Raw genomic sequence first — 13930 nt, forward strand, 5'->3', positions numbered from 1 at the left:
ACACAACACACTCTCTCTCTCTCACGCGGAGGAACTGTCCCGACTCCCAACTGTGTGTGCATGCGCACTGGCTAGAAAATTGCCATGTGACGGTAGACTGTTGCAGATTGATCAGTCACCAGTCACCAGAGGTCCAGAGCACGCACCGGGTAGAAAAATGCCCTAAGACGTGACCGTAGATTGTCGCCCATGGGCTGATCCGTCACGACTCAACTGGGTACTAGAAAAATACAGGGACCACTGACAACTAGGCACCACAGCCTGTACACGTGAAACATGGATTCTCTCTCTCTCTCTCTCTCTCTCTCTCTCTCTCTCTCACACACACACACACACACAGACAAGGTCTGTCCGCTCCACGCAGTACTGCACAACCGGGACCTTTGGTGGTGTCCCTTTTTTTTGTCGGGGGGTTGTATATAAACGGCACAAGCCAATGCACTCGTTACAAGCCTTTCAGCATTCATTTGATCAGCATGGATAACCACTATGTAACTGCTGCTGCTAATGGCACTCATGATGCAATCCTCCCCTTGAAGAGAAAGAAGACTGACTCCGCCGTCGCCGATAAGGCACGGTCAGGCCTCCTTGCCAAGGAGGCCATCAAGCATGCCCTCAAAGAGTACCTTGATATCAAACTTGCTGTGAAGCACTATGTGGAAAAGTATCAGATTGTGGATGGCATTCCCATCGACTCCTCTGTTGAGCCGGAGGAATCACCTTACCCCGACCCCTGGGGCATCCCTAATGCCTACCACATCTTCTATCTCCGCCAAGGCGGCTTGCCCGACTGGAGACGTACCCGAGCCATCACCATTGCCAAGGATTACCATGCTCAGCAAAAGTCCAACTTCTTGGGCTACCAAGTCAACTTCAACTTAAACTATGAAGAAGATTTTGGTAGCTACTTGAATACTCATGTACGTGAAATTCTCTTGGTGATGTCCTTTACACTCGCATCTTTATGTGTCGTCCATAGTGTCTCTAGGCTACTCTTCGCATGATGACTCCAAATAGCAAAATTGTGTTGTTCGTGTGTGTGTGTGTGTGTGTGCGTGCGTGCGTGCGTGTGTGTGAGTGAGCTAAGTTATGCATGCCCGATCGGGGGGTCCCCTACCCCCAATCGTACCTAGCTAGGTATGCAGTGCCTCTCGAGCAGAAGCTCATGATGTTATTCATTGTATGAAAAACACTAGAAAAGACTCCGTTTTCCTACATGAGAAAATTTCTAAATCTTCTTGTGTGCAAGAATGCCATTGTAGTCAAGGCCAATGTAGTCATGCATAGTAGATTGCCACTCATTGCCTTTGAGTTGGTTTTGATAGCTGTTTGCAAAATGATTTACGTATATATGTATGCATGCATCTCTATATAAATTCACATAGATGTAACTCCTATATTAGATTGATTCCCAAAAGAAGCTAGTTTATCTGATTCTGTTTTAACCTTGTCTTTCTTTATCTATACCAAGGAGCATGGCCCTCATGCTCACTTTGGTAGCTTCCCACCAAAGTGGAGGGGTAAATTTTGCATTGGCTATAGTTATTTGAGGGAAGAGGATGCCTAAGTGAGCACCAAAGATACTATTTCTAACCACCTAGAAAAGGATCCATTTAAAAATAGTCTCGACTTTTGTGTCACTGCAAAAGGACAATTTCTCGTTCTTTAAAATAAAATATGTCAAATCTTGCTGGTTTCCTTCCAGAAATCTTGAAATCTAGTTCAAATTTTGTTATTTGTAGCTAGTCAAAACACACAAAGCAGGTCCCTCCTACTGGGATTTCACAAAGACACTTACAATGTCTCATTTAGAGTCTTGCATGGTTTGAATGTTATAGAAGGAAATAGGTGGCTTCTTCATGTCCTTGTAAAAGTTTTCTATTTGCTCTAAATACCTCTCTAGGTTTTTGGTGTTTTTTAGAGTCATATGAGTTTGGCCTTTATAAGGAAAAGCTTAAAGGAAACCATTGATTCATGCCAATTTGTGGTGACTATCTTGAAGCCCCTTTTGGTTTTGTAGATGTGAAATTTATAACATTATGCACAATCTAGGCGCAAAATTTGCATTTGCAACCTTGTTAGACCTTAAGGGCCCTAGAAAGCACACAATGTAGAGAAGGGTACTCATCCTCCTCACATACCACACTCAAGTAATGGCAATATTAGCTCATTCCTCTCCTTTGTTTCGGAAATTAATGTAGAAGGTAATCATCAATCCTTTGAAATTAATATAGAAGGTTATCATCGATCCTCATCTAGCACGCTCAAAGTAACGGCATATTGATTCATTTCTCCTTTTTATTTAAGCAATGAGGGTTTTGTAATGTTGTATAAAATTCCTACAGTTAAACAAGGTGAAAGCTCACAGTTCACATTTTAAACAGCAAGTTCAAGAGGAAGATATGACTCTTTAAACAAAATGTTGAAAAGTAATTAAGTAAGAAAATGGATTCAAAGATTTGTGCACTTTTCTCCGTCTCTTCCAAGGCATGTTTTAACATGCCAAAAAGGTTGAGTTTCTGGGCATGAGTTATGTCTTCCTTGATTTCCTTGTTGGTGTTGGCCTGTAAAACTTGCAGGTGAACAACATTGGAGACCCTTTTCAGGAAGGCAATTTAACTGTCAACAGCAAGTTCATGGAGAGGGCCGTGCTCGATTACTACGCGGCATTGTGGCATGCAAAGTGGCCACACAATGACAAAGATCTTGATTCCTATTGGGGCTTCAGTCTCACCATGGGCTCAACTGAGGGCAACCTGTATGGCATGTGGAATGCTCGAGACTACCTCAGTGGCAAGAGGATCTTAGTGGACACCGATGCATGGACTTCCAAGAAAGGAAAAAGGGTGAAGTTGCCTCCTCGCCTTGTGTATCATCAAGCTTCCACCCCAGTAGAAAGCCCATTTGCATACACTCCCATTGCATTCTTTTCTGAGGACACCCACTACTCTATCTCAAAATGCATGACCATGCTTCAGATCCGCACCTTTTATGCTGAGGGGAGAGAGAAGTACCCCAATCAATGCCCCATAACTGACAATGGTGATTGGCCAGCAGAAGTTCCATCAGACGATGGCGGTGCAATGAACATGGATGACTTGGCCTCACTTGTCGGATTCTTTGCCTATCGTGGGTATCCGATCATGGTTTGCTTCAACTATGGCACCACTTTCAAAGGTGCCTACGACAATGTTGCCCTTGCTTGCGAAAAGCTGCAGCCCATTTTGGAAAAATATGGTCTGTTTGAAAGGAAAGTGTCTTGGCAGGATGATAATGGTGCAACCCACGAAGACACCAGGACCGGGTTCTGGTTTCACGTCGATGGAGCACTTGGGGCGGCGTACATGCCCTACATAGAGATGGCCTATTGTGGAGGTTTGGTGGACAAGAAGGGCCCCGTTTTCGACTTTCGGCTACCCATGGTGCACTCTATATCCATGAGTGGGCACAAATGGATAGGGGCTCCAGCACCCTGTGGCCTTTACATGACCAAAACCAAGTATCAAATGTATCCTCCGGACATACCTGAGTACATAGGCACACCAGACACGACCTTCGCAGGTTCCCGCAATGGGCTTTCTGCAATTCTTCTCTGGGATAACATCGCCCGGCATTCATATGACGACCAAATAAGCAAGTCCCTGCACCTGGAAAACATGGCCAGCTACACTGAGGATAGATTGCGCAATCTGCAAGATGAGGTGCTCAAGGAGGATTTGTATGTGGCTCGAACGCCGCTGGCGCTGACGGTGCGGTTCAAGCGGGCAAATGATGATCTTTGCAAGAAGTACTCGTTATCGAATGAGGATCTGGAGGGCAAGCGCTACTCTCATGTGTTCATGATGGAGCATGTGACAACGGAGTTAGTGGATGCATTGGTGGAGGATCTATCGAAAGAGGGGGCGTTTGCGCCTGACGACCCCAGTACTGCGGAGGCCAAAGCGGCAGCGGTGGTGGAAGCTGCTCTGCGTGCACCCACTTCTAATAGGCTCTCTCTTGTGCCGACTCGTGGTCGCGGATTCCATGGCTAGGCTAGCCTTCTTTTCTCTCTCTCTCTCTCTCTCTCTCTCTCTCTCTCCCCTTCTCTGTCTCTCCCTCTCTCTCTCTCGTTGAGCATGCTTCCCCTACCTAGAGCCTAACCACTTTGTTAAGTAAGCTCTGCTCCTTCTCTCTCTCTCTCTCTCTCTCTCTCTCTCTCTCTCCAGCCTAGTATCTACCTCCAAATGATCTCAATAAAGACCCAAAATCTCACTTGTGCAACTGGTTGTTGTTTATGTCTAATCAATTTCAAAAAAAATCCCAATCGAGGGGAATCATCAAAGATCCGCTGAAAAGGTGTAAAAGAAAGAGGAAGAGAGAGGGGGGAGGAGAGAGCGAGAGAACCATAAGCACCGAGAGACTTTTTGCCAATTAAAAATTAAAAGGTTAACGGCTTCAAAAAAATTAAAAGGTGCTCTTGGTTCAAAGATTCTCTCACATCTCTCTCAATCTGTGGGGGTGAGGAGTTGTTCAACTCTCTCTCTCTCTCTCTCTCTCTCTCTCTCTCTCACACACACACACACACGCAATATCTCACGTGCAACCCAATCCGGGGGAGGGGGTAGAGTCTCGTCACTATATGGCACGGTTCTAGGCCAGAGGGGATCTAGGGTTCAAGTTTGGGGACATGAGGCGGCTTTAATCTCGACCGTCAAATCACGCAGTGAACTGGGGGTGAACTAGGGGTGAACTCGGGGCAAAAATGGCGCCCCAAGTTCACTCCTAGTTCACCCCCCTAGTTCACCTGCCTCGCGAGGTGTGGGTCGAACTTGGAACGTTTCGATTGCCACACGAATGCTCTACCACCACGCTAACGCGCGTCGATGTCCATGTTGACATGACACATGATCACACCCTAGTTTAGGCGCCCCTAGTTCACCCTCAGTTCACCCCTAGTTCACTCATCCCTAGTTCACTTTGTGATCCACCGGCGGAGATTAAAGCCACCTCGCGCCCCCAAATTTGGGCCCTAGATCCCCTCTGACCTAGAACCGTGCCATATAGTGACGAGGGGGGTAGAGGCAGAGGCTCCACTTCTTGGAAGGAGCATTCCCAAGGAGGTACAAATATTCCGAGAAAAGGTGTAATACCTTGCTTTAGCATGCAAGGATTTGTGACTCACATCTTACTTGAAAAATGTCAATATCTTTCCTTTCAAGTCCTCAAACTAATATCTTAAAAGGCCAATACTTTTGTTGCAATTTTCACAACATGTGTTAGGATAGATCTAGACCAACTCCACATGGAGACACAAAGGGAATTTTTGCTCATAGACTTGGACTACCAAAGAAAACATCTCTTAGTCTTTAAACCTTTTGCAAAATAGATACTTTTGCATTGCATGACTATAGTTACAGGCTTCTTTTCTACATGATTTTGCCTATGGATTGTATACATTGCATAGACTAGTCTTTCTTAAAGGATTTATATTATAGGCACTGTCCATAGTGTTTGTATGTGGTAAGTCAACCCTATGGATATGCATTCAGTAAACCTTTTTATTCACTTGGCTCTTAGCTATTATGATTTAAGGGGGGTTAACTTTGATCTCCAAGTTTAAAGGGGGGGAATTCTAATAGCGTTTTCTATGGTCATATGCACTCACTCATTGAGCCATGAACACTTGCTTGTGAGCTTCACTAGCAGTTAATCAACATCTAAGCTATGCAAGTGGTTTCCTCTAGCCATGCATGTTCTCCTTCTAAGCAAAGCACATTGTTATTTGAGCCATGTTGAGGTATCCATCTCTAAATCTATCACATTTTTATGCTTTGTATCCACCTTCTTTTGAGAAATTTGTCTTTTCATCTTCAGTGGCATCCCATATGTTGGTTTCACCTAGGTGATGAAATGGCTATTTTGAGCAAAATGGAATGGTCCATCAAATTTGGGCAAAATAGCCATCAAATTTGGCCCACTTAAACCTTCATAGAATATTTAAGAAATGGCTATTTTGGGCAAAATGGAATGGTCCATCAAATTTCGAGACTTGTTGTGACCAAGAGATGAGAAATTTTACAAGTTTCTCATTTTTTCCATATGTAGTAGTCCTTGAACAATAAGCTCATAAAAAGATTTTTTAAAATGCGTGGATCTACTATGGTTTAGGAAGTTTCTTTCAAAACCCTAAGAGGACACTTTTATGTCATGTTAGGTTACCAACCTAGTGTTAAATATCATTCTCATGTGATTATCTAGTTGATTTTCTTTTATTTCTTGTGTCATGTCTACTGTTTCCAACAAGGAGAATGCAATCCACGAGTAGAACATCAGAACACTTGAAGGAGCCAACAAAGTTCTTTTGTGTGGAATTGAAGGTTTTAAATGAAATCAACGGGTCAAAATTAAGGACACAATTTGAGATGCCAATAGATAGTGTGGAGATAAAAGCCTTGCATAATTTAAATTTGTTTCAACATCAATTTTTTGTAGCATGACTTTGTCCCAGGTGATTTGAGATGGGAAATAGAAACATTGACAACCATTTGACCATAGACTTTTGATTGAGCACATTAATCTCTTCAAGCACTTTCTCTAAAATATCACCCTCAAGATAATATTCACTAACATGCTCTCAAGAAGTCCACGCTAAGTTAGGGAAGGCTTGGGCCTTGTAGACTATGCTAAAGCCTTCATTGCCTACCCTGGCCTCTTCACAAAAGCCCTTGGTTGCCTCCTCGAGCTCTTTGTAGGATATCTTGCAAAGCCCTGTACCTTTGCATAAGGCGACATTGATGCTAAGTGACTTTTCTAGATTTCTTCTTGCTAAATATGATATGTGGGATATGCTGCTTGAGGATGTATAAGTGATCGGTAGCTTGTCCATGGAATTATCATGCAGTAGCTCTTTCATGTGCTTCTGTGTTTCAATCATACGGAATGAACACTCAAGACCTACAACAAGGAGTAACACTATAACCACAGGAACAATAACTATTGTAATCTCGCATCTGAATCACCGATGGTGGCTCAAGGACAAGCTATCCATGGAGGTATGGGAACTGTTTGATGGAGGAGACGTTGCCTAATATGGTGGGAGAGGTGTGCCACATAGATAAGAATTGTTGGCGAAGCTGGAAGCTGGAAAGGTAGAGAGCTTGCTAGAGTCGTAAATCCAGATAGGTTTTTGTTTGACAAATCAAGCTGATTTATGACACAGATAAGAATTGTTGGCGAAGCTGGAAGCTGGAAAGGTAGAGAGCTTGCTAGAGTCGTAAATCCCGATAGGTTTTTGTTTGACAAATCAAGCTGATTTATGATCTTCATCCTTGATAGCCCAGAGAGGATAGGGCATTGAAGGTGGTTGTGGTCTAGGTGGTATTTGGAGCATTGGACCAGGTTGCCTAGGCTGAAAGGGATGGTGCTAGTGAGGTTGTTATGTAATAATGAAAGCACATGGGTGTAGATTAGGCTACCATAGTCCTCTGGAATAGTGTCTGTAAGCTTGTTTTGGCCAACATCAAAGAATGTTAGGCTACCTTCACTGGATCCTGGAGGGTTAGGGATGGAGTATGGTGCAATGCCTACATAGAAATGCTAAGGCTGCATCTCTGCTCTAAAAGTTTGGAATTTTGCTTAGCCTTAAGGGGTGAAGTCCTCTCATGGTAAGCATTGAAACCAAGCCATACTCTATGCATAGATCTCTGTAAAGATACTTAAAATACCCAAATTGCAAACCAATGATGAGCGTTCCTTTTATCGCCTTCCCTGCTTGCTCGGTCAGTTCGCGGGGGATGATGCCCTTGAGCTCATTGCTGCTAAGATCCAACCACACCGGATACCTGCAGTTTCCAAGCGTGGGTGAAATTGTGCCTGATAACGAATTGTTGCCAAGGTGCAGAAAATTGATTCTTGGCATAAGCCCCAGCTCTGGCGGAATGCTCTAGGCTGCATTAGTTTGAGAGGGTGGGCGGAATGGGGTCAGACAAGGGGCCAAATGTAAGTAATTGATTCGCCAACATGAGACCACTAAAGGAATGTTGCATGTGATGTAAAGAGGTTTCTTGTCAGGAGAGCGAGCTACTCTTAGCTACAGTTTGCCAAGGTGGGTAGAATTGTGTCGTGCCGTTGAAAAGGTGAGAACCAACAATCACATTTGGCTTGTTGTTGAGTAGATGTATGGTCTTCTCCCTCAATGAAATGAGATTGTCCCACCCCTTCCTCCTGCTGCAGGTAAGGCAAGACGGGCGGTGGCTTTGCCATTCACAAAATTATGATATCTAATGTGACAAGGTTAAACCGTTCGAGGGCATTTCCCCAAACAATTCATTATCTGCAAGCAGCAACTTCTTGAGAGAAGGACCACAAAAGAAGGGCAGGATGCTTTCTGTGGTATGGGATAAGAAGTAAGTTTCTTTTAGTCTAACAAGAGAGAAGAGAGCATCTCCCTTCCATCCAAATTAACATGATAAGATATCAATGAAAGAGCTCCCTCCAGTCCAAATTAACATAATAAGACATCAATGAAAGAACTCCCTTCAGTCTAAAGTAACATGATAAGACATCACGAGCTTCCTTTAGTCAAAAGAAAAGTATCCTCCAAAGGAAAGCTTTCTTGCCAGCTTCCTTCAGTCCAAAGGATACTAAATAGCATAGCTCCCTTCAATTTAAGGTGAGATGGCTTCCTAGCCTACGGTAGTTATCTCCCGTCCAAGGAGAAAGAGTTCCCTTCAGTCCAAAGTTTATTTTAGTTCAAAGCTCCCTTCAATCTAAAGAAAGTATAATGAAATATTTTCCTTACCACAAAAAGCTTTCGGTGTCGCATAACCACCTCACCGGCACCATCTAGCTTGTTGCCGCTAAGATCAACCCACGATAGATGCCCAAAGTTCCCAAGTGTAGGTAGTATTGTGCCCGACAATGAATTGTTGTTGAGATGCAAAAAAATGATTCTTGGCATAAGCCCCAACTCCGATGGAATGTGACTTGTGAGACGCTTGTTTGAATTTGCAAGAGTTATCCACTTTAGACTGCTACAGTTTGAGAGGGTGGGCGGGTGGTGCCGTTGATAAGGTTGAGATTGAGCACCAATAGCCATAATTACCTTGTTGCGCTGCGGATGTCAACGGGGATCTCCTGCTCAATAAAGTTGCCCTACATAAGCATCTCTCTCATGTTAGGCATAGCCGGTAGCGGTGTCATGAAGGTGCAAGTCATGAAGTTTCAACTGACATCTATTGCAGCAAGGTTGTTGCAGCTCTCCAAGGGCACCACCCCAGACAAATCATTGTCTGCTAATAGCAATTTGCGGAGTGTAGGACCACAGATCTTGCTAGGAATTCTTCCTATGAAGGCATTTTCACTAAGGTCAAGTACCTTTAACCTACTGGAGTTGGGGAGGGATGCAGGAAGAGGCCCCTGAACTTGTTGAAGCTCAATACAAGCTTATGCAGAGCTGGAAATTAGGATTATCTAATTTCTTCTTGTTGTCAAAATATCTAGCTTCTTAAGCTGGTGTAAAGTATCCCCAAAATCGGGTGGCATTGCGCCTGTGAGATTGTTTTTGGAGATGGAAAGCACCTCTACGCTTCCTAGTTGGTTGAAGATGGTGGGAATATTTCTAGTGAAGGAGTTCAAGGAGACGTTGACATGGCGCAAGCTTTGGCAGGAGCTGAGAGATGTGGGAATTGGGCCTATTATAAACTTTTTAGAGAGATCTAACAGAGTTAGGTCTGAGCAACTACCAGTTATGGCAGTTGTGAGGTTCAAGGTAGATAATAAGAAGGCTTTAAGAGGTATTTCGCCAGTTCCTTGATTAAAGGAAATGCTAGGATGTTTAGGTGTCCTCCATTGGCTAATAACCATTGGGAGGCTGCCTGAAAGGCTGTTGTTTGAAATGTCAATCCATGAAAGAAAGGGCACCGCAATGGAGGAGAGAATGCCAGAGAAGTTGTTGTGCGAAATCCTTGTCAAGCATGCAATCAAACCCTTCCCTTCCCCAAGATTACAAATCCACTGCCTGTCGTACGGCGCCTGTTCTGCCTCCGCCATTAAAAGAAAATAGCGGCTGGATGAATCGAACCCGGGTGGGGTACTTTTTAACGTTGATCGTTGATTTTTGTCAACAATCTGATGATGAATCATCAAACCCACTCTACAAAGCTACCATATCAGTTCTCGTGAAAGTGGAATGCTCAGGGCAAGACTGGAACTACTCTACTGGGTTTCTCCATCTTTCGAGATAGATCATCTAACCTATAGGTTAGGTGGCTTGTGGGAGGGGAGAAATTGGCCTTTAGTCGACGCGACTTTTAGCGCGTGAAAGAAATCCTACGAAATTACTTCATTATTAGGTGCTCTCTCCCACGAGCTGCAGCTAATTCTTCAAGTAAGTGTCTTTTCTCTACAATTTCTATCGATATAACCAAAGAAAAGAAGCCTGCACGCAATTTTGACGGTACATTCTTTGAGTCTGGAACAAATACTTTGAGTGAAATAGCTTTAGTGGATGAAAGGTGTTGTTACATCAAGCGAAGTGCCTTTAGTGGATGAATTCATGGGTGAAGATGTAGGTGTTTCAGGTAAAGTACCTTTAGTAGATGAAGATGCAGGTGCTTTAAGTAAATTTGAAGTAGCTTGAGTAGATTAAGGATTCATTTTATTTGCTTTCCGCCCTTCTGAATCCCATCATCCGCTATCCCTTTCACGACAACCACAAGTTCTGCAAGAAAAATGCAACCTTAAACCTTACCGTGCCTTCTTTTCTTGTTAGGTGGTGTTGGTCAGGGGAAAGCCACTGTCTGGCTAGCTGGCTTATCTGAGTTAATCTTATTGTGCTTATCTGAGTCAGGCTTATCTGAGTTGAGCTTATCGGGGTTAGGCAAGCGGGAGGTCATATAGTATATGAGGGGTTACGAGAGCTATTATCTCGGTCGCTCCCATGACGACCATGTTGGTTGCCTTTTTGTCATTAGCTTTGAAAACACCAACCACCCTGAAGCTGTGCACATTGCCTTTGTCTGTGCATTTGGCATTCTGGTAGTACTGGCACATATCTAGGTGTCCTCTACGCTCACAGCACAACACAATAAGATATGCGTCACATGTACTCACTAACCACGCCATCTCGAAGTCGGCAATGTGAGCCTCTAGTGCCTCGTCAACAAGCACATTCACTATCTTGAGGTCTTGATGTAGGATGTTTGGATGACAATCATTATGGTTGAATAATAAACCTTTGGTTGTGCCTAGAGCTATCCTTTTCTAACTCTCTGGACTAAGCCCCATTGCGGCAACAACCTGCTTATTTTGATAATCTTGCTTCCTATTGTTGCCATGAAGCCACCTGTTTAAGCTGCCATTTTCCATATATTCATAGATGAGCAACCTATCATTTGTTGTCTTGCACTAATGCAACAATGAGACAAGGTTGGGATGCTTGATCTTCCCTAATGTTTCCAGATTTTCCATGAAATCTCTAAGCTCACCCCTATCATTGACATGATGACAAAACTTCTTGATTGCGAAGTTTTATCAGTCAAGGTGGCACGTTGACGAATCCTCGGAGCCTATGATGATCTCTACGCAAAAGCCAGCCCTTGGCAGCCTCCTCAAGCTCTCTATAGGTTGCGGAGTGGCATGATCTTGTATGTTGTGAGGCTAATGTCGAGTGGCTCGCGTGTTGATTTTCTTTTTGTATATATTACTACCACATTGATAGTCAGAGCCTGAATGTGGCAACACATCTAAACTAGACTAATACTATTAAAAGACTGCGCTACGGTGAAGATAAAGAGAAAATAGGTGAATTTCTGTGTCTCACTCGTGCTTGCCCGTAATCTAAGTTACAACTATCCCGCCTTCCTTTCGTGGTCTTAATTAAAAGAATTGTGTTGCTTCTAGTTATTTATTTCCCTCAGTTAAACAGTTTAACTTAACCTCATCAAATTGATTATTAACTATAATTTTATGAAGCTTAGCGGTGTCATCCTAGAGTAGCTAGGCATTAGAACTTACATAACTACACTATCTACTTATTACAAGAACCTCGTTGGGGATTAGAGCAATAGTGATAGAGATAGATGGAAACCATTGCATTGAAAAGATCAAGCATCATACCTTGGTGCCTCTGTTAGGCTATTGCATGACTTCCTAGGAAAAGAGAGGTCGATGTACGAGTAGTGGAAGGCAACAACTTAGATAAGAGTGATGTTTTGGTGTTATCTTGCTCAAGTCTGTTTTCAGGATCCTAATAGTATCCAGACTTTACTACTTTTTAATTTATTTCATCAATGTGATGAAGAATAGGGGGGACGCGGTAGACTCGCCTCCTTTTTGAGGTTTAATTCTTTGTGAAAACAATATATATTTCCATCGCTATCACCGTTGCCATAAAAGCATGGGGTCCCTAATCAAGATTGGTGTCGGATGCTGTACTCAAGAGTTTCTCTATGTCTAACACAACCAATTTTGGAGGAGCTCCCCGGGCCCGCTTTACCAATCCTCGGTGTCTCAGAGTGGTTATTCCTTTATTAATGATCATTACCGTTTTTACAACTTTTGGACAGGTGATTAACCTTTTGCGCGTCCTTTCGTTCCCACTCCGCCTTCACGTCCTCTAACCTTTATTGTTACCTAACTTGCCTTTTTAGTGTTTATTATAATACGTAATAAATGATCACCCCGCAATGCCGTCTATACTATGTCAAGGAAAGAAGGGAAATGAACGGTTGCCTACATTGCGTAGGACCCTGGCGATTTAAAACCAAAATGAAGCCGTAAAAGAAAGCCCAAAAACCATTGATTAATTGTTTGTCTAATCCAAAGGGCTGCCCACACGGGGTGAATATGTCTGAAGAGTGGGAAAAGGACAGAAGCTAGGGGAGAAAATGGGTAGAAAACAAGATAATCAACTATATTTGTGGCAACACCTCAAACAAGGGGGTCTGGTGGGATGGAATTCATTAAACCCCCATCCCTGTTATTTGTTTTTTGCTTGTTTCAAAATAAAATAAATCCATAAATGGGTGGAGGCATTGGCATTGAAAAGGACTCAAGCCCCTAACCACCTGGTTTGAAGCCAGGCACTCTACCCGATTAAGTTATCGGTGTGAGGGGGTTAAGGAAGACTAGACCCTCCGGGAAGACTAGGTCCCCTCTCCCTACCTAAAATTCAATAACTTACTTCATGAAATACACTACACTACGGCAGACACCCATGCTATAAGACTTCTTCATCAGTCAAAGGGACTCGATCAAAACCTATCCCATGATATACTGGTTAAAAAAGAGGCATCGAGCAAAGCTAGAGTAGGTGGAGTGAAAGAGTAGTTCTAGCTTATTCGACTGGTATTCATTTCTTTTAATAAGAGGTGGCTTTTTAATGCAAGCAAGCAGTCATGGAAAGAGCCGGGGGTCCCCCGTTCCTTAGCGACGACATCAGCTTGAGAATGTTAAACAGGTTTTGCATCTGCAAACTGATAAACCATAGGTAGGCATTATTCACAACAATATTCTCTCCCTCTTCTTCTTCTATGGAAAATGTGCCATATGCAATTAGCAGTTTTATCAACAAAACTAGGCTCGAGTCACAGATAACCTGAGAGATCAAGTCGATAGTCGGTATTCCTTGAACGAGAGGAGCGGTTAAAAAAAGCAGATAATCGCCCCAACCTTTAGGTAATTCCAAAGAGGTTAAGAATACATTTTCTCTCGTCGGGTCTGCTGGCTCCAACGAGCGCTTGCCTTGCACCAATATTGTTCGAATGGTTGCAGAGTGGGTTTTCGCTTTGTATGCAAGCATCTCAAATTAGTTGTTATCTAGATCTTGAAGTGCAGGATTTTCCTTTCTGATTTTGGCCCAGATTTGCGCATTATTCATGTTGTAAGGTTTCTTTTTGTTATGGTGGTAGTGCGTTGATGTAATTACTCTCACTAGTTTCTTCGTATCCAT

The 13930-nt window shown here is 43.3% G+C and overlaps 1 protein-coding gene and 1 pseudogene across 1 annotated transcript; one reads left to right on the top strand and one right to left on the bottom strand.

Moving 5' to 3' along the window:
- The first annotated feature begins 432 nt into the window (after positions 1-432).
- Positions 433-4321, top strand: LOC147443786 (uncharacterized). Its single transcript, XM_086526579.1, has 2 exons — positions 433-920; positions 2580-4321. Exons 1-2 carry the CDS (start codon positions 477-479, stop codon positions 4029-4031), a joined length of 1896 nt encoding a protein of 631 aa, XP_086382705.1. The 5' UTR covers positions 433-476; the 3' UTR covers positions 4032-4321.
- Positions 4322-6613: 2292 nt separating this feature from the next.
- On the bottom strand, positions 6614-10029 carry LOC147443787 (serine/threonine-protein kinase BRI1-like 1; annotated as a pseudogene).
- Between the last annotated feature and the right edge of the window lie 3901 nt (positions 10030-13930).

This window comes from Adiantum capillus-veneris, chromosome 13, assembly GCF_014529385.1.
Source record: "Adiantum capillus-veneris isolate H3 chromosome 13, ASM1452938v2, whole genome shotgun sequence".
NCBI lineage: Eukaryota > Viridiplantae > Streptophyta > Polypodiopsida > Polypodiales > Pteridaceae > Adiantum > Adiantum capillus-veneris.

Coding starts and splice junctions, on each gene's coding strand:
- LOC147443786 (XM_086526579.1), top strand. CDS start 477: ATGGATAACCACTATGTAACTGCTGCTGCTAATGGCACTCATGATGCA. Junction 921..2,579: donor GTAGCTACTTGAATACTCAT/GTACGTGAAATT, acceptor TAAAACTTGCAG/GTGAACAACATTGGAGACCC.